Below are 20,306 nucleotides of genomic sequence, written 5' to 3'. Positions count from 1 at the left end.
TTGAGACTTTTCTATTACGTTCTTTTGAATTTATGGCAGATTTATGACCAGTGTAACAAGAGCCGGTCGTTGTACAAGTAATTCTTAGTTGTTAAAGCTCCTGTTATGTGGGAATGTGCGAGTGCAGCAGCCAAGGTAACTTGACCCCGGCGAATTAATGATAACGCTGGGCGTCAAAGCTCTTGTTGTGTGGTCGCCGTTCGCTGTGATTGGAATTGATTTTAGAAGCCGTAGTAAGCTAATCCTTTGTTAACGTTGCTTTCTGTTTACACAAACGCTTACTAGTTAAGCAGTTTATGAGTTTGTTGGCAAATTGCGTTTAGAAATTATTCAATAAGCATTTGTTTTGTTTCGCGGCTTAAGTTAATTGCGCATTATAATTAAATAAGTGTTTTAATCTTTCATTTGCGTACGTAACACTACACTGAACCAAATTAAGATGAATTTTAATTTACCTCGGCTACATATTATATATACATGTTTATATTATATTGGATACTAACTTTTTAAATTAGATTAAGGTATGTACATAAATCTATATATTGTTGTTCTTATTTCTATTTTAGAAAATTGTTTTTTTTTAATCAACGTATGGCTACCTATTTTTGGGTTGCCTGTCATTCAAATTTGAAAAAAATGTTAATACTGTTGGCAATCTTTGATAGACTATGGCTCCTAAAAAGATAACTGGTTATATAAACGGTGTAAAAGCCTTAAAGGGGTGAATGTATGTGTCAATCACCCTGTATAAATAATATAAGTGATCATTCAGAAATTCTACTGGAATGTGACAGAACAATAATTGAGGCAGGGATATGTAGTGAACAATTATTAATTTAAATATGTACTAATGCGAATTTTGAAAACTATTTTTATTGCTATACTTTCATTATGTTATTTATTATTTATGAACCCATTAATATGAAGCCAATAAAGCAACAGTGACCATAAGTCACCAAAGAATAGTCTAATGATGAGATAGATATATAGATACGGTAGGTCCACTAGGTGGACATGGTTTAGGTTGCGGGAAGTAGCTGGATGCAAACAGCACAACCCCGGTCATCTTGGAGGTCTATGGGGGAGGCCTATCCCTTGAAGAGAGCATGTATCGGCTAATATAGATGAATGATGATATATTATTTTGTATTGGTGAAAGAATCACACGCACAATAATACTAATAAAAGTTGTAAAAGAAATAACATTACTTTGAATGTTTTATAAGAAGAGCTTCTTTTGTGATGGCATGTAGGAAATTTCTAATGTATCGAAGTTTCCATGAAAACTGAAACCTTGGAAAAAAATTTTCTTTTTACTTTTAATAAATCATATATTTTTACTTTAAAGAAAAAAATCCCCAAAGCGCATTGGCATGGGGTGGGGATGGTTCGTAAAAAAATATTGTATTGGACATTAAAAAATACTGGTCAGCTTTCGAGAATTAGCGTGCAATCAAAAATGTCTTTTAATAAATGGTTTCCATTTAGTTTATTTATTGTGAAGAAATTTGTAATATGTTTAGTTATTAGTACATTATTTAAAGTGTACATAAAATGTACCTAACGAAAGTTGGAAAAACATTTATGTTAAAGGTAAAAACGAGCTGCAATAGCAAAAAACCTAGATTTATTCTTTTTACGTAAAAAAAAATCCATTTCCAATTTTCAAATGTGGAATCTCCAATGACAAACGTCATCGATTGCTATAAAAAATAAAAGGCCAACAAATCCACTAAAAGCGTAACATCAATCCGAACAAACCGCATTCGGGAATTAAAACAACCCGCACGCGGCAACACCGAGTGCATGCAGACGTAACGTTTGGCGCGAAACTGGAAGCGGGACTGCTTCGCGCGTGCAAGCGGGACAGAGATACCTTTGACATTTCACCAGTGTTGCTATACGTAGATAATTGTAGGCGGATGGTAGAAAAGTATTGTTCGGTCGGTTTGGACCGCGTGAAATGGCGTCGCCTTTGTTTCGCTCCGAGATGGGTTTTGGGAAATTAAAGCGAAATGAGTGGGGGCTGAGAGAGCGTAGACGCGAAATGACGATTGCTTGTTTACCGTAAACATGTCTTTTACCGTATGAAATGTGGAAACGTATTTTCTGTTCCATTTTTTTAAAAGAGTTTATTTAACCAGAAGTTTATTATGGCGAATTTTTTAAACCACAGTTTAGTTTGTTAATGTTTCTTTGTTTACATTGTTCTCTATTATACTCTAATTTGCATTACTGCGACGTTCTGTAGTTATGAATCCGTTGCGAGAGGACTTTGTATACAAATTTTGACATGAAAAAATAATTATGCCTCGAAAGATAGTACATAATTACTTTTGTGTTACAATTTGCAAAATATCAACTTTAAAAACAAAACGAATCATAGTAGCATAGCGGTCGAAACATATTTGACGTACCGTTGTTAATAATACACGGGAAATTTTTGTTAAATATTAAACTTAAATTATGCTTATAAAACATATCAAACAAAATTAGCAAATATAGCACAGCGGATTGACAAAAATGCCTTTGAGCAAGTCATATAGTGACAATAAATGATGGCCGCTAGATTCTTAAACTTCTGGAACGAAAAACACCGATAGAGAAGTGAAGTGCAGTATACCCACTCGTAAGATACGGCCTTGTTAAGTTCGTTGGATGACGCTGGATGCAGATTAAAAAATAATGCGAGAGGACTATGACCAGCTGTGGGCGTACTACGGTTAAAATGCTAATAAAATAACTGTTACTTCACCGGACATGGATAAATTGGTATATCGCCTATTCTGTCCCTGTACATAATGTGACATTAATAAATAACTTAAGTTAAGAGTAATATATTTGTTCTCTATGTATATTTCTATTCGTAATTATAACAAAAACCGGATGTTTAATTCAACGAAATAAATATACACATATCAATTAATTTGAATTTCGAATCTGCATGTTTCTAGTTCGATCTCGTTGAGAAATCCCAAGCTTAGCTCTTTCCCTGTCTCATTGAGCGTTATTTCATAATATTTATAAACTGTACCATCGTGATAGAGCATATATTTAAAATTGGAATTTTTAATTTTTAAGCTGTGCACGTTTTCAAATCACAGGTGTAACCCGAGACATACCGGGATCGATTAGAATAGTGACGCGCCGCAACGAGGCCGTACCAGTGCGTAATTCTCTTGGTACGGTGACATCATTCCGCGATGCCGAACGGTGTTGCCATATGAAGTATGAAATTCGTAATTCATAATATCTTTATTTTAATTCACATGCATTTTTTAATCATTAATTATATTTAACAAAAGGTCTGTGTAGCATGAGCGGGTAACCATAGGCTAAAAATGCTGATCTAAAGAAGCAAGTTCCAAGATATAGCTTCAAGAACCGGCAACGACTACAGCGATATAAGGATGATGTATTTTTTGAAAATTTTTGTGATTGAAAATGAACTATTTTTTTACTCACCACGCGGAGGTGTTCTCTCATGGGGCCGTTGCCAGTACCAAGGTGCAGGCACCAGACCCCCGTAGCGACCGGCTAGGGCGCTCCACTGCGAAATGAGACCCAGCCTGCAACAAAATCCTTTGTTACCTTCACACTCTTACCCTTACACTACACTACAATCTTTAAAAGACTACAATAGACTTATAGCGTTCGTTTGAGATTCACTGTCCACTTCTGTCATCAGCAGGTTGAACTCATAATATTTTTTGTTCGAATTTAAATTCGAATGTCTTTTTTGAATTTAGAATATTGCCGAAAGCTGTCATACTCTCTCTTCAATACACTAGCTATTAACTCCTCGCCAAAGAATGAAGAAATATATGCGCTGTTTATTATTTTTCCTGACCTAATCTTTAGTTGGGTGAAGTTTTAATGTCTTATCGACACCCAACATTTCTAAGCTTGAGTATGAATATTATTATACATCATCGTATCCTTGTTATAAAAGCGCATGATTGTTACAAAATTAAGACATATTTTGTAAAGAATATGATTATTTATAAATGGTTAAATAATAAATATTTGAAATTTTCGTATAAGGGTTTATAAATATCAGCACAGGGGCTGTACCAAAGTCAATGCTAAAACCGCCACTGCGTTCGCATCTCTGAAGACATTATAACGTTGTTTGTTAAGCATAATACGTTTTTCCGATCTGAAAATTCATGAAACCGAATGAGGAGATCCGTAGATCTAATAGAGTCCAGCGAATTGGCAACTTGAGGTGGCAATGGGCAGACCACATAGCGCTAATGGCTTCTGGCACCTTAAGGTTCTGAAGAAGAGATCACGAAGAGGCAAGAGCAAAGTGAGAGAGCTATCCACATGGTAGACAGACGACGTTGTTAAGCCTTGTCAGAAGACACTGGATGCAAACTGCGGGTCCTATTGTAAATCTTTAAGGGAGACCTATGTCCAGCTGTGGATATATTATGACTGAAACTGATAAAGGATAAAAACTTAACAAGATTAGACAACTATCGACATTCCACGTTGTTCTATAATGTCCTTGCCAGTCCTGGGTATCTCACTCCAAAGCCTTATAACACTAACAGATAACTCTCTCTCACGGCGAAATAATGGTTATTGAATAACTGTTAATATAACTTATTAATCTCATTGAAATTTTAAAGCACGCAATATATTTTTATAAACCGAAGAGAGAATTTTAAAGTTTGAAAAGGTATCATAGACAATAATGGCCAATTGTTTTTAATCAACCGATATTTTAAAACATTCAATACAAAGAGTATAAAACACTTCGCTTTTAAAAAGCCACCTGTTTTCTTCTTATTTCATTGGAAAACTTCCTTTGTGCGACATAAACAAGCCACGCGCTTAGACGATATCGATATCGGTGTATAAATATCGATTGTCGGGAACAAAGAGGATTGTAGCCTTGCTTCTGGGAGCGCCTATTGCTAGTGATGTGCCGTGATGTCGATAAACCGTTTTATAATGTTTATTTTTAATTCAATAGAAACTTAAAAAAATCTTGGCCCCTTTTTAATATTTCATTTGTATATATACACTTTATACTAAGACATATTATATGTTATTTTATTTGGAATACATTGGTAGGCCCCTTAACAGGTGAACAACATAGTCTAGGTCACGAAAAGTCGGTGAATGTGGGCAACGAAAGACCGGTCATCATGGCGATTTTAGGGGGAGGCCAATACCTTTTAGGGGGCGTCTATCGGTTCACATGATGATGAGTATGATGATTACGTAAAATAAGAAGACATTTATGTTATATGTTTTGGTGCATCATTGAAACATTAATATACTTATATATACTAAGTTTCACATAGCAGTTATCCGAGTTATTTGATATTATTAATATTTACAAGGCTGTGCAGAGGTGTATGTTCACCCTTATTTTTACGACTTTTAGTTGTAGCAAAGAGCGGATATAGTTTTTCTCACTAAATTATTGTAGGAGGCAAAATCTCATTCATATTATTTTTCAATTAATTCAATGAAACCAATCAGAATAATAATAATTGTGCATAAAAGGCCTTACGCCTTAAATGTTTATGATACCTTATTATAATTTTACTTTGCAATAGAAGCCTCTAAAATAAATTATAAGCTATGTTAATATTACAAAATTCCTTAAAAAACCTGCTATAGCGTATTTTTAATTATAATTTTATGGTAATAGCATTAACGTTTATGGATAAGTTACTTATTTCATATACTTTATCATTTTACATTACACTAAATGATTCGTATTGTATTTCAAAGTCACAAAACATGTTCCGTATAATATTTTATTAAAACCGTAGCATATTTCGACATGGATATGATTTTTATGTTCTATTTTATAATTGTCGTAGGTGTGTAGCAAACACGTAGCTACTTCGTAGCAATACGTAGAGTTACCGTAGAATATAAATCATCATCTTCCTCATAAATTCCTCCCTCATTTCAATAAGACCCGTTAGAAGTGGCTTTTATGTACTATCTTTCGAAGACCTTAACAAAGTCGTTTACCAGCTGCTTACTATATCATTTGCCACTTGAACTTGCTTATCCACTATACTGTCCGTTACTGTTACGTTTGTTTGTCTACGGATCACGTAGATAAATGCTCAGTATACTCACTATATACACTCAGTATACCACACACACTCACATACATATATACACACTCACCATGACTCATTTAGTGTCTATAAATTATTAAACCGAAAGACCTCCAGAACATTCTACGCAGGTAATTTAATTAACATTTCAAAGCATGGCCCTGTCCATATCTCGAGTATCTGGTAGCCTACCCACTATTATGTTTATAAATATATAATATATATATTACTTAATATGTCCATTAAACGAAGTAATTGTCAACAAAATAATAAAATGCAATTATAACATATAAAGGTATTTTTTAATAATATCCAAGAACGATAGCTTAATAAGCACATCACTACAAAATGGTGCGCTGTTGCGCTTTGTTTCGTATCGACATTATAAATAACGATAACGACCGGCACCTTTAACGGCAATGTTTCATCGACAAAAGCCTACAACATAGCTGTTTCTAATGGGAAATTTTAGAGCAGGTATTGTCGATATCGGTTTATTAAAGATTCTGAACCATATTATATTTTTTTTTATTTCTTTATACACTTAACTAAGAGTAAATTTCAAGTAGGATTATAACTCCTGACTAATAGCTCTATTAAGGATCTGAGAGTAATGGAGAGGTGAAGGGAAAAAATATAAACAAGCAAACAAAAATATCTAGTTTCAGCCTATAGACGCCCACTGCAAGGCATAGTTTTCCCCCAAGGACATCTATGAGGGATATATCATAATCGCCGCGCTTGGCATGCAGGCTAGCGATCACAGTGTGGTATTATGGTACTCAGAGAACGCTGCTACCCATTCCCGGGAAATTTGTTTACGATTGCCACTGCTCGCTATATCAATCAAATCATAAGTTGTTAATTATATAAGATTGTATCCCGGGAATCAAACTTTATCAAGATAATAGGTCGCGGGGACCTGCAATCGCAAATCTCAGTCCTAACCGCTGGGCCATCACTGCCTATAAAAAAACAATGCAACTATTCAATGTTTTAAAATTAGTGTTATTTCATTAACAGTGTTACTAATGCTTTTGGCTTTCTGTTAAACACTATTCGCTTTATAACTACACTATTTAAATGCATCTGCTTCTTGTGAGACCTTCTAAATTAATAAATAAACTGTATACGACCCCATCCACTAATGCTACGAAACGACAAACGCTACGTCTGCCGCTACGCGGGGTGCTACGCTGGCCGCTACGCAATTGTAGATGTCATATATTTTTATAATTTAATATTGCTAGAGTACAGTAGTGATATTAAAATGTTTATTAAAATATTTTGATATTGTCATATACTTACTGGCAAGTATTTCATTCAGACTCGGTAATCGTCCATCCATTTTAATAATTCTCTGTATCCATAACAGATATTTAATTGAGTATTTTTAAGCACTTTACTTGAAGAAGATTGCGCGCTGAAGGAAATAATTTAACATTAAAGCTTTTTTGGTTGTAAAAGACGTAAGCCTGACGTTTTACTTGTTCGCAGATATTTCATGTTTACCTTTTATAATACTACTTACTATTGATACGGCAACTTTATATTTTTAACTCATATGTACTGCTAGTGCAACTAAGTAAATAAATAAGTAAACCACTTAACTACAACGATACTTGTATTAGTATTACTTTCTACGGTTTCAAATTAATACATAAATGTACTTAGGCAGTAATATAAACAGAATCAAAAAATAATTAACCGGACGGAATAAAGAAATACTTCACCGCGATTTCGTTGTAAATTCTTATGATGTATATGTGTAGGGTTATTAGTTATAGGTGTAAAAGCCTCAAAAGGGTGAAGATATAGCTCATTTGCTGTCAAATAATGTGATGTACACCATTTAAAAAAATAATAGTTGCAGATCTAATAACATAATGATAATTTTGTAAATAAACGTAGTCAAAATTTATATTACTATATATTAATAATTAGTATTATTTACCATCTGTCCCAAGCTTTATACTGCCAGTATTTACTGGCGTGTCGCATTCTAATAACAAAAATAAATTATGATACATTTCTTAGAGTTATTACTTTTTACAGGTCCATTAGAAATGATTAATTTTAACTTAATTTTTTTAACTTATTAATATTAATAAATTATTAATAAAAATATTAATTTTATTAACACTTTAAATTTTTTATACCTATAAATATCCTATATCCTATGTTGGAAGTATGTACCTTTAACTTAATTTTACCTAAGAATATTAAAAACCAAATGATTGATTGCCATGATTAGTATTCTATTTTTAAATACCAAAAGCAATTTTAATGGGAATTAAATCTAATTCCAACTAATTCAATTCATATTACAAACGACGCTCAAATAAAAAAAAATCGAATCCAACTCCAAAGAACTACAAAAGTCGATAATGGCACAAAAAAAGAAGATCTCAGCCGCATTACCAATTTGCATTGGTCCCGCATTTAATCCCCGCTGAGAAGTTCCAAACTCAAATTCCATTACACGATAAAGTACTACTTCCTTTAAAAGCGGAAAGGAAGAGACGGCGGCATGATTGGTCGGCTCACCGAGCCCCGATTGGCTCACTCGGGACCCCGCCCCCCTGGAGGGTATAAAAATCAATGCGCATCACCCGCAAGCTCTTTCACTCGCGGCGCGTCTGTCTGACACTACGCTCTTCTCACTAATAATGGCGTTTGTACTTTTCTTTTATGTTATAAAGTGTTTAGTTGTATCCGTTGTTCGTGGAAACGACACGGGCGCCTTTTGTTGGCAACAGACGGGGCTTCGGACGCGTTTAAAAGCGTCTCGAAGCTATCTTTTCACTTATCTCACAGGTTTCACTGCACCGTCTAACGGCAATTTTTCTAGTCTTGAGAGCTTGCAACGCTTATATAATGCGGTCGCATGAAATGCTCTGTAACGAAGCTATTGTGCTTTTCAAATAATTCAATTTAAAAACGTAGGATTTGAATTAAATTACTTTCAGGTCAATTTAACACATATGACTAGTACGAAAATACGAGTACATTTGGTTTAGCAAAATTTGAAAACTTTTTTTACTTGCATACATACGTTGTTAAAAGCGGTCAAGAAGATTTTTTTCATTATAAACTTCAGTGTTTGATTTTGATTGCTGAACATAGACTCCCCCCTAGATTGCCTTTAAGATGCGTAGAAAAGTAGAACGATCCAGCAACTTCCGACTACCTTAACAAGGTCGTCTGCCTACCTTGTGGGTGCGCGTTCTAAGCCGTTCGTAGTCTGCACTCCTGAACACTCAAGACCCAGTGGTTATCAGTTCTATGGGCTATGTGGCCTACCTACTGGCAAATCAACTTGCTATTTCAGTAGATTCTGTACGTCAACAAAAATTTGTGTAACTTTGCTAATATTTTCTACTTCCTTGTACGATCAATAATTGATGGTAAATAATCACTTACATAAATCCCGAAAATCGCATCTCATTAATCATCAATCTTTTCTCGACTCCTAAATAAAACATAATTGCTTAAACAGCCTAATATTACTAGACAGTAGACAGTAGGGTACTAGACAATAACTGAGATTATTATACAAACTTTATATAATTTAATAAAATATTATAAACATAAAACGTCAGCCGTGATACAAAATTTTCGCGGAGAATATTTTGGCAATAGGAAGTCAACTGCTAGACTTAGACCTTTTCAAAAATTTCAAAAAAAGCGGCCTGAATCCTTCCGACAACCTCAACAAGTTCGTCTCTCCTTTTCTAGGTTCTACGCTATGGTCCGTGGTCTTCCCGTCTAGAACCAAGCCTACAGCGGCCACCTATTCCGTGTATGACCACTGCAACTTACCACATAGTCCGTGGCTTGTTGAACGACTCTGAGATATCCAATAAGACCCAGTTTTAAAGTATCTGATATTTTTAGATATTAAAACCGCAACATTGTGACATACATTGAGACATTACCTGGAGTCTACAACTAAATATAATATGAAGTGAACATTTTCTATTATTATAAAATATCATAATAAGATATAATTTTGGTGATATGAACAACAGAAAACTATTTGCCGTCGGGTTGAAATATAATTTACCAACATTCCTAAGATTTACCGTATGAGTCTCTGGTCCATCAAGCCGAGTACGGTGCCTGTCCCGCTTAGTTGGTTTAAGAAGGCCTTCATGCAATTTATTGGACCTTCACCTCGTCAATTTTCAATCGTATTTTAAATGAACTTACCTTCACCGCGTATAAATGCACTATAAACTTCATCATTTCAGTTTATAAACGCCCATTGCAAGGCATATGCCTTCTCCCAAAGATTTTTGAGAGAGATGAGGTTATACGATAATCGCTAAGCTTAGCAGCCGGGCGGCGGCGATCAGTGTGGTGTTACTCCCATAGCACAAAAGATAATTTTTATTTTTACTAGTTTTCGTCGCTGTTGGAGCCCATAGACGCCCACGGCAAGACATAGGCCGCCTCCAAATATTGTTTTGGGTTATAAGTTCATAGCGTTCTTATATTTTCTATTATTTTACAACGATTTATTTGTTGTTTGTTAAATAGTAAGTATTCATTCGATAGAACTCTTTCTTCTCTACTAAGTTAATAATATTTTTAAGTTTTCTTTTTTAATTTTTAATTATTTTAGAGGCTTAGAAATAGAATACTCAAGAAGCAAAAATTAACATTTTCGACAATCTCTTCTTTACTTCTTTTTTTGATATGCGACGTATATGGTAAAGGTGTCATAGGTGAATCTATAACACGGAAATGATTAGAAAAGTTTAAAAATGGCGACTTTGAGGTTAATGACACGTCCCGCAGTGAAAGGCCTTCTGAATTCGATGACGACAATGTCAAATCTTAATCAATCGTAAATTGACCGAAAAAATTAACTGCGACCATAAAACATTTCTCAATTACCTTCATTGAAAGGGATTTACTGAAAAATTGGGAACCTGAATGCCTCACGAGCTCAACAAAAAAATGAAGAACTTCGTCTTAAGATTGCTCATCAACGTCTCGCTCGCCATTGAGTAATACGCGGGTCACAAGCAGCTTTTTATACCAAATCGTAACGGGAGATGAGAAATGTCGCCTAAATACCAATATGAAGCAAATAAAGAAGTAATTGGCTCCAGGAGATATGCCAAAGCCAATAGTTCTGCCGGACCTTCATTCAAAGAATAGAAGAAGAAGAATATCATCGTATGTCTTTGGTGGGATTGGAGGACATGGTGCACCAGGAAATGCTCGAAAAGAATTTCAGTCAACAACAAGCTTTACATTGCCGAGCGACTTCGCGTAAATTAGGCAATTCGACGGAAAAGACCTGATGGATATGATCAAACCATACTAGTTTACATTAACGCCAGACCCTATGTTGCACAAGTCATAAAAACCGCAATCCAAAACCTAGAATGGGAGTTCCATCATCTGTCGTATTCTCCGGACTTAGCAATGACCAAATACCATCATTTCTACCCCGTGTCAAACCATATAAAGGGCGTTAACTTCTATAACAAAGATGTCCTTAAAAACTGGCTCTGCAACTACTTTGATGCCAGACCAGGCGATTTTAGCCAAACTGCATCAAAAAATTGTTCGAGAGGTTGTAAACAGCAACGAAAAATATATTATTGATTAACTTATTGATATAATTATTGTTTAAATAAACGTATTTAGTAAAAACGCTGTGAATTAATTTTCCAATCCAATATATATTTAGTAAGACATACCATATATACGCAGTAGTATTGTGTACGCAGAAGAAGCTGCTGCCTATCTTCTACTAACTTATTTGTGAGCAGTGGTGATCCTATATAATTAATACGAAAAATGTAAATTATATAAGATTGTGTCCCGGGAATCGAACTCGCGTTCAACCTATCTAGGCTGCCACTGTTCAACTATGAATGTAATTCTAGTTATTTAATTGACTTGGTCTTAGTACTTGTTCATCATCAAGGGGGCTACAGGTAATTTTTTCCAGAGGAACAGTTAGATCTATTTAAAATTTCATTGTTCTTGAAAAAAGAAATAATGGTTTACTAGTATTTGAAAGAACGGCAGTCAAAATAGTCACGAAAAATTTTGAAGAACAACCTACAATTAGATCTACAAGTACTCTATTAATTTAAGACTGTTAATCACTTTAAAAACGTTAAAACGTAAAACCTTAAGTTATTTTAAGAGCTTGAAAAAAATCCTTGCACATATCAGGTTACTTAAACGGATAAGTAAGTAGATGGCTCCCCTAAACAAGTCAAGTACATAACTCGAGTCCGGAGCCTATGGTACAAATACATAAGCGGAGCGTGAAGCGATAACGTCTATAATAACCATAAAACCATTTTATGATTAAGAATTATTTTCATGAAATACTTCAAATTTCTCATTGTTTTACTTCATTACGTTAATTATATAAAACATAGTATAATGACAGAGCTTCCTACGACTTTTCGCAACCCTAAATATATTGTCAGTCCACCAAGCGGGCAGCCTGTCAATGGTTTTATAAATAATAACATAATAATATAATAATATGTAAGAAAAAACAGTGTAAAATATTGTTTACTATGTCATAAAAAAATTTATTGTATACTATCTGTCACTGCAGAATTTCTACTACCAGAAGTGATTAGCCTGTCGCATTATTTAATAATAATATTAATGTAATATTTTTAGAGTAGTCATTTTATATGTGATAAGAAATGAACTATACATTCCCTGCATACAAGCTTTTATATCTATAAACAATCACTCTCTATATACAACAGAAATACGGTCAATATCATATGTTTGTACAGTTTAAAAGCACATGTATAAAAACATAACAAAATATTTTATAGATAATTTTATATGATTAAATAATTAAAATGTATGTTATTTATTGTTTCAACACATCAGGACTGCGTTTAAAATATGCATGTAACTTATTTCAATGAATATTTAAACTTAAAAATGTGCTTAAAAAACCGGGGAGAAAACAACCGCTTATGTTTTGTACCACAAGTTTGAATTATTTATATTTACGAGGGAGCAAAGTAGCTCCATTGCATAGCCCTAAAGACTCGCAGCCAAGATTTAGGGTGAAACTTACAGTTCTTTAGAATTAATATACTGAGACTGAACTGAAAGGGTGTTTACCCACGGAAGCGTTCACTTTATGTGTACTTCAAACCATTCACTTAAGACTCGGATTAAGTTTGAAAAGCTTTGGTTAAACAAGAAATTATACGATGAACGAGCACAGGCATCGTCATTGTATTGAACTTGATAAATTCGTACCGTTACTATCCAGTACAATAAAGTGGAACTGTTTCCTTACGATCTTTACTATAAGCTATCTTTTTTATGTGACGAATTTATCAATAATAAAAATTATGATCTTAGACTTATACATGTCTGGACACCGAGACATCTACATATATGTATATATATAGGTGACAACTGAAAAAAAATATTTTTAAACCAATTTAAAAGTCAGGTTGCGAAGGATAATGTGCACACGTTTTAATAACTCCTAGTAATTTCGTAGGGCTTTGAATCATTTTTTTAATGTTATACTTTTAGTTCCCTTTCACGGCTCTGAACTAAGCTGAGTGTACATGGCATTTGATTTGGCACATCTGATGTTTTTCGTTGGAAATCTTTTATGAACATAATTTTAATTGCTCTATACATACATGATAATGATAAACAGTATTAAGAACTCTATTGTTTCAAAATGGTTAACATTTCAGAAGTACCGTAACGAAATGGCATCAAGTGGCGAGTATATACGCAGCAATTTTAACAAATGTCCAAAAATAAAAAGAAATATTACTTCAAATAAACAATCTTATTACGGCTGTAAAAAGTCAAACATGTTATTTTTATCGGCTAAAACATGTATTTTTAGTAAAAAAAAATTTGAAATTACTTTGGATGTAAGTGATACTGGCAACTTTTTCGCCGTGTCTCTTAAAAGTCGTTTTCAACAGCCCCTCTTTAATTGGTCTAATTAGAGAAAAAAAAGGAAAGGAAAATTCCCCTAAATCTTTTAAACATTTAATCAAAGAGCTGAAAGAATTATTGTGTACTTTATTTCTAAGATTACCTAATTAGCTTGGCGAAAAGGCAGGAGCGGAGCGAATAAAAAGAAAAAAAAAGTTGGCAAGATGGCTGCAAAATGACAGATCGTTTACATGACAAGAAACGTTCTGACAACACCGTAGGCGTAATTAAACAAAACGGGGGTGGCAGTCGAATGACGTTTACAAATTTATTTTATCAATTTAAAAGAAAACTTTCTTTAAGACTTTCTTAAAAATTTAATACGAAGCTAATTAGTAAATTGTAAATTCAAAATAGCTTTATAAAAAACGACATTTAAATGCACTTTTAACTGTCAATTATTTTTACATAAGTATGTAAATTAGAAGTGACGACCAAAATAGCAACAATTGCACTTTTGAAATAAAATTTAACAATATTTAATTCATACATTACTATTATATATCAACTATATAAATGAGTCTGCAAACCAAATTTATAATATTCATTTAATAATATAATTTTAATTTTTGATTTTAACTAAGGAAGGGAATGTTTAATATATGTTATGGAACTTTATCAAATTAAAAATAACTTTTTATACCTCTACAATCACTTTGGGTGAAGATTAAAATATACCAAAGCGTACGTTGTTTCTTTTACCGGCATAAATATCGGTGACAATAATTTCGAAAATTTTTAGATTGTGATGATTTAATCGCAGTACACATTGTAATATACATAGCTTACATTAAAAACCTTTATTTCATTTATTAATTGGTATTCTATTAATTAGATTTATATTAATTCAGAGAAAGCATTTCATTACTAACATGTCTTAAAGTACAGTAAAAATTCCTTTTTCTAAAACAAAGTCAACACATCTAAACTTGTCGGAATAATGCTAATAAACGAGACGTCAAGATGTCCGCCGTGTCCGACATGACAGTTGGCCGTTCCCCAATTTGTTTCCCGCCATTTACGCGCTTCTTCGGCTTTTACGCGCGATGTTGCCAGATAAAAGGGTCGTTTCGCCCCGTAAAGGGGAAAATGCTTGTAAGACCCTCTTGATTAGGTTCGGTAATGATGTTTCCTTTTAGGGATTAGACGACTAAAAAGATAGTTGCAGGTTTTGTTTTATTCTGTTTGTTTGGGGAATAAGTTTATCGGATTAGTTTGTGGTTTATTTTGTTTCCATGTGGGGCGGAGTTCATTTATCAATAAATATATCTACATTCATTCCAAGATTTACTAACTAAATGTGGCTATTTAGTAGCAAGCTGACAATCGCTCAGCGAGTCATGGCGCATAGATGGCTGCAAAACCTTAAGGTTCTGATGTGGGGACGCAGCATAGAACGTCCACCAGAAAATGGACAACTTCGTAAAGATTATACCACAACGGGTTACAGGCCTCCTATTGGCCGCCCATCGGTCTTATACGAAGTCTATAGACAAGGCCTTTGTTCAGTAGTGGAGTTTCTAAGGCCAAATGATGATAATGATACTATATCATCGAATTATCTGCCAGATGAATGTATATGTTATTTTAAAAGTGAAAGATATCTCAATTCAAACAAGGGCATCCTTATTGCGAATCAATGTAAGAGAAAGACTATTTAAAGTCCCATTAACTTCTCGGTATATTATAAAAGCCATAATGATAATTGATGAATTTGGTGGGAACATTGTCATCATCATTTCAATCATAGGACGCCCGCAGCTGGACATAGGCCTCTAGCGTGAATTTTTAATAAAACCGTATCAACCGGCGGCCATTTTTAGTAAAAAAATTTTATAAAACAAATTACACACTTTTTGCTTTCATATACGCTACTAAAGAAATAATAATATATCGAATATTTAAATACCTATACACAACTATCTTTATCCAAATTGACTATTTTTACGTGACAATGTAAATATAATTGCATTAGTTGCAAATCTTGTGAGGTTAGGTTAAAAATATTGTTGGCGACCGACTGGATCATTTAAAACCTCTTTATATTATTTATTTTTTAAACTTTCGTTTGTGTCGCAATGCAGTTTCGCATGTTCGTTTGTTCTGTCAGTCTACTGTCATATATTATTTTACAGCTACCTATTTTTGTAAAATTATATTTAAATTACTACCATCGCTTGAATGTATTAAATCCGTTTATACATTCCACACGCTCGCTAACAAATATAAATAGAATATATTTGTGCTATTCATATCGACGAATGAACTCCTTTACTATACTTTATGAGAATACTGTTCCAATATTTATATAACACTTACAACGCGTGGAAAAGTACAATATATGTAGTTGGTTATGGGAGAAGGATTCGTATCACAGTATCATGTGCAATGTATTGGCACTGCAGTGACTGTAACGTTTACGTGAGAACTCCCGGTATTACTAATGGCCGCTAGCTATTTTTTTAACTTATACTTCATCATATTTTTGTAATAATTTTATCACTTATTATTTTATATTTCATTCTCATCTTAAATTCTTTTTAATTTCCATACATACATCGCCTACACTTCTGAATTCTACATGAAGAAAGCATTTTAATACTTTATTTCTTTGATTTCACATTTTTCATAATTTTTTTTTTGATAAATTAAATTCCTATTCTCGTTCTTACTGCCCATATCATGAGTTTTATTTAGTTTGTTTTTTCACATTCATTTGTACTCATTATTTATTTACTTTATTTATTTTTCTTATAACCTTTTTGACGGAAATCCAGAAAGATCTAGCGATTTTCCTCGTTGCTTACCAATGAAGCGATGTTGTTCTCTATTCTCTCTGCTAGCTGAGACTAAAAGTTAATTTATGATTGCGCGTTCGAATTCTAATTCAAATTCCTATTTGAATTCGGACACCATCAGTATATAGTCGCCGCCTTTGTGTTTTGGGTTAAATTGTAAATGGTCTTTGTAAATATGTAATATACAGCACATTGATCATTCCTGGTTTTCATTTGCATCAAGAAGGAACGAATATGCGCAATGAAGATTTCTCACCGCATCAGCTTATCGCGTGTAGGAATATATTGTACACAGCATTTATTTGTGTAATCACTTCACGATGTAAGGATCGGATACAGAGTTAGGTAGTTGTTCATAAGCAGCGCGGTAAATGTCAGTAATAGCGGTTGGGCGGGCGGCGATCGATCAGGCTGATTAAGTTGCGCGCCGACCGCGGCGCTCCGGTCTCTGCCGGCGGTTTGCTTACAAGTGGCCTCTACACCGAACCACTCGAGCGCTTCGCAAACTTTGCCCCTAAGCCAGTTTCAGCTCGTTGCCAATATGCGGTAATCCGGCCCGAGCGAGTTATGTACACTATATTAGAATTTATCAATTTCAAATTCTAGAAGAAGACGGCTGCAGATAGCTGGCCATCTGTGCGATATTCGGGGGTATTTTTCTTCTCTTTCTTCCTCCATATTGGGTGAACTGTGATTATTTTTTTACTTAATTATTTATTCACATACATTTTTTATTTACTCACTCTTCTTATGTCGTTCCTATTCTTTACTCATTCTTCATTTTTTTACATTATCTTTCACTATTCCTCTTGAACTGTTACTTTACATTTTTCTGCTTTATTCTCCTATTACTTATTTAACATATTATAAGATCTATATCACATCGTCTATAGCACAAGATTACATAACTGAAATTCTTTTTCACATTTTATTACCTTCTTTTCTTTACCAATGTACTGCGTTCTGTGTATATTTTGATAATTACCTTCTAGCAGTAACTTATGAAGATCTGGCGCCGAAGGTCGCGTAACGTGCTATATTCGGGACAGCCGGTAATTTGGTGCACCACAGTCTGGTCTCCCGCAGGGTCAATGGTGCACAAGGGACTGTTCTTGAGTTTTAAACCTATGGAGGTACTCAAGGAGTCCCCTGAATCTCTTGAATCATCTTTAGGAGTTGGCCTATTGCTCCTTGTATCCTTGCAGTGAGCGTCTATCGACTGATATAATAGTAATGGTGATGATAAAACTTATTTATGGTGGAAGCCTAAATGCAGCATAGATGTTCTACGGCTGTAATTGGTAAAGCCGTAGGAAAGAGTAATGCCAGTCGGAGATAAGAAGAACCTTTGAGAATAATACTGTATTAGTAAATACAGAGTAAAAAGGAAATGAGATGTTGAATAATAAAATCTAGAAATGAAAAAAAATCGCTTTCCAGCTATATTTTCTTTTATATTAAAGTAGGCTTTCACACTCACGTTATCACGTTTCAGTGCCGTAACTCATCACTTGTAACACATATTGGTCGAAGGCCTTTGTCTTTAAACACCAAGGGATCCTCCTGGGTATTTTTCGTTGATTTCAATTACGTTTTAGTGATGGCCGTTGTAGCCGGAAGGTTCTTTAGTGGTGACCTCGTGCTGGTAAACGACATAAAGAAGATCAATGAAGTCACTAGATAATTTTTCTTTTTTTTAACACATTAATTAAGAGAAAACTCTTTCGTTAGTAAATTGTATTAAGCAGTAGAATTTATAATCAGCATTGTATTTATGTATATCAAAAAGGATATATTAATGTGATTTTTCTTTACAAATACCAACGGCAAAGTCCACGGAAGCCTTCTCGTATTATTAAACAAAACGCGTCTCTGTTGCGCAGTGGATGCTGTAAACTTCTCGCTACGGTCTGGCTGTTTGTCTGCTCATCCATTGTTTCTCAGCTACGCCGTAGCTCAAGAGCTACGAGCTACGAATCGATGCTACGCGATTGTTTTAAATCCAAACTTGTATTTAAGATGTCCTTACTTCCCCGAACACTCGAACGCCTAGTTGATTACTTTCAAAATGCTCTTGAAATTTTCCGTTTCATTTTCGTCTCTTTTAAATTTATTTATACCTTTAGTTTTAGTAATTATTATATTCATAGTATCATTATAAATAACAAACAATAATGTCACTTTAATTTAATCTTATCACAATTGTAACGGCGAACGGAGGAGAATGACTACAAGGTCTCTACTTCTACCTAGAGTAGTGTAGAGATGATAAGTAAGCAAAACTTCAAAAATACCTGTATAATAAACAGGATGATTGAATATACGTAAAAAGTTTAAAGTTAACTTGATGAGTATATTGCTGACTATGTAGTTAGCAATATAATTATATCTAATCAACCTGTATAAAATAATCACTCTGTAATATGTTACATTAATTTTATTTCTATTAGATTTCGATAGGCCGATAACTACAGTACAAAGTCTGCAGGGGTAGACAGTAAACAATATTTTATTTTATATGTATTCTTTTTTGTGCATATTTTTGTGAATTCGTATGAATAAATAGTTTTAAAGCTTCTAAACATATTTCCATTCAATTTATATGAAGTGATCACTTTGAAATATAATATAACTAGAATATTAATTATTCTTTTATGTAAGAATACGACTCGGCAATAACTTTTTCAGTAATAAGTCTGCGGGAACAAATAGTTAAAAATTATTAATTTGATGTATGGTATTTTTGATGAATGTATAGCTTATTTATTGGTAAAAAGGTTTAAAGGGTCCAAAACCTATTTTCAAACATCCTGTGTAAGGATATTCGTACACTGTTAAAATTCCTTCCACACGCGCTGAGCATTTTACTAATACTTTTATAGTGCGAACAGCCAAGGAGTGGAACAGCCTACGCCGTCATTGTTTCCAGACAATTATTGCCTAAGAGTATTCAAGACAAAAGTGAAGAGGTTTCTTCTAGGTTGTAGCATCATAGATCTCCTCATCGCTTAGTAACAGGCGACATATAGTTCAAAAACTTTGCTTATATAGAATAAAAAAGGAAGAAATAAGTCATATGAATGAAATAAGCATGCAGAGGCAGATATTAACAATAATTAATATTTACATGTATTCCAATTTTTAATCTTTCTAAAACTATTGATTGTTTTAAGGTCTGTTCCACACATTATTTTTTATAAATTAGCTATACATATACTATTATAGCTTATACACCTATTACCAATCATACTATAGTATCAATGTAACATGAAATAATTTTACAATAATTTGTTACGACGATTATCATTATCTACGTAATTGTAATTTGATATTAAGCTCTGTTTCAAAACTATTTGCTTATTATATATTTTATGAACTATTATAAAATATTAAATTACATACTTATTTTAAAAAAAAACATGTACATTCATTAATT

At 33.6% G+C, this 20,306-nt stretch overlaps 1 protein-coding gene across 1 annotated transcript in view; it reads right to left on the bottom strand.

The window, feature by feature from the left end:
* Nucleotides 1-20,306, bottom strand: part of LOC137926014 (homeobox protein Hmx-like) — a 41,446-nt gene that overhangs the window by 2,433 nt on the left and 18,707 nt on the right. Inside the window, exon 3 of the mRNA XM_068769534.1 lies at nt 3,466-3,569. Coding sequence (XP_068625635.1) covers nt 3,466-3,569 — 104 coding nt within the window. The remainder of the gene's footprint in view (nt 1-3,465; nt 3,570-20,306) is intronic.

The sequence above is a fragment of the Battus philenor genome, unplaced genomic scaffold (genome assembly GCF_028537555.1).
Source record: "Battus philenor isolate CCGP_79_NKW_IND1 unplaced genomic scaffold, ilBatPhil1.0.hap1 SCAF_28, whole genome shotgun sequence".
Taxonomy (NCBI): Eukaryota; Metazoa; Arthropoda; class Insecta; order Lepidoptera; family Papilionidae; genus Battus; species Battus philenor.
Note: the sequence above shows the minus strand (reverse complement) of the source record. Positions and strands in the feature narration are given on the sequence as shown.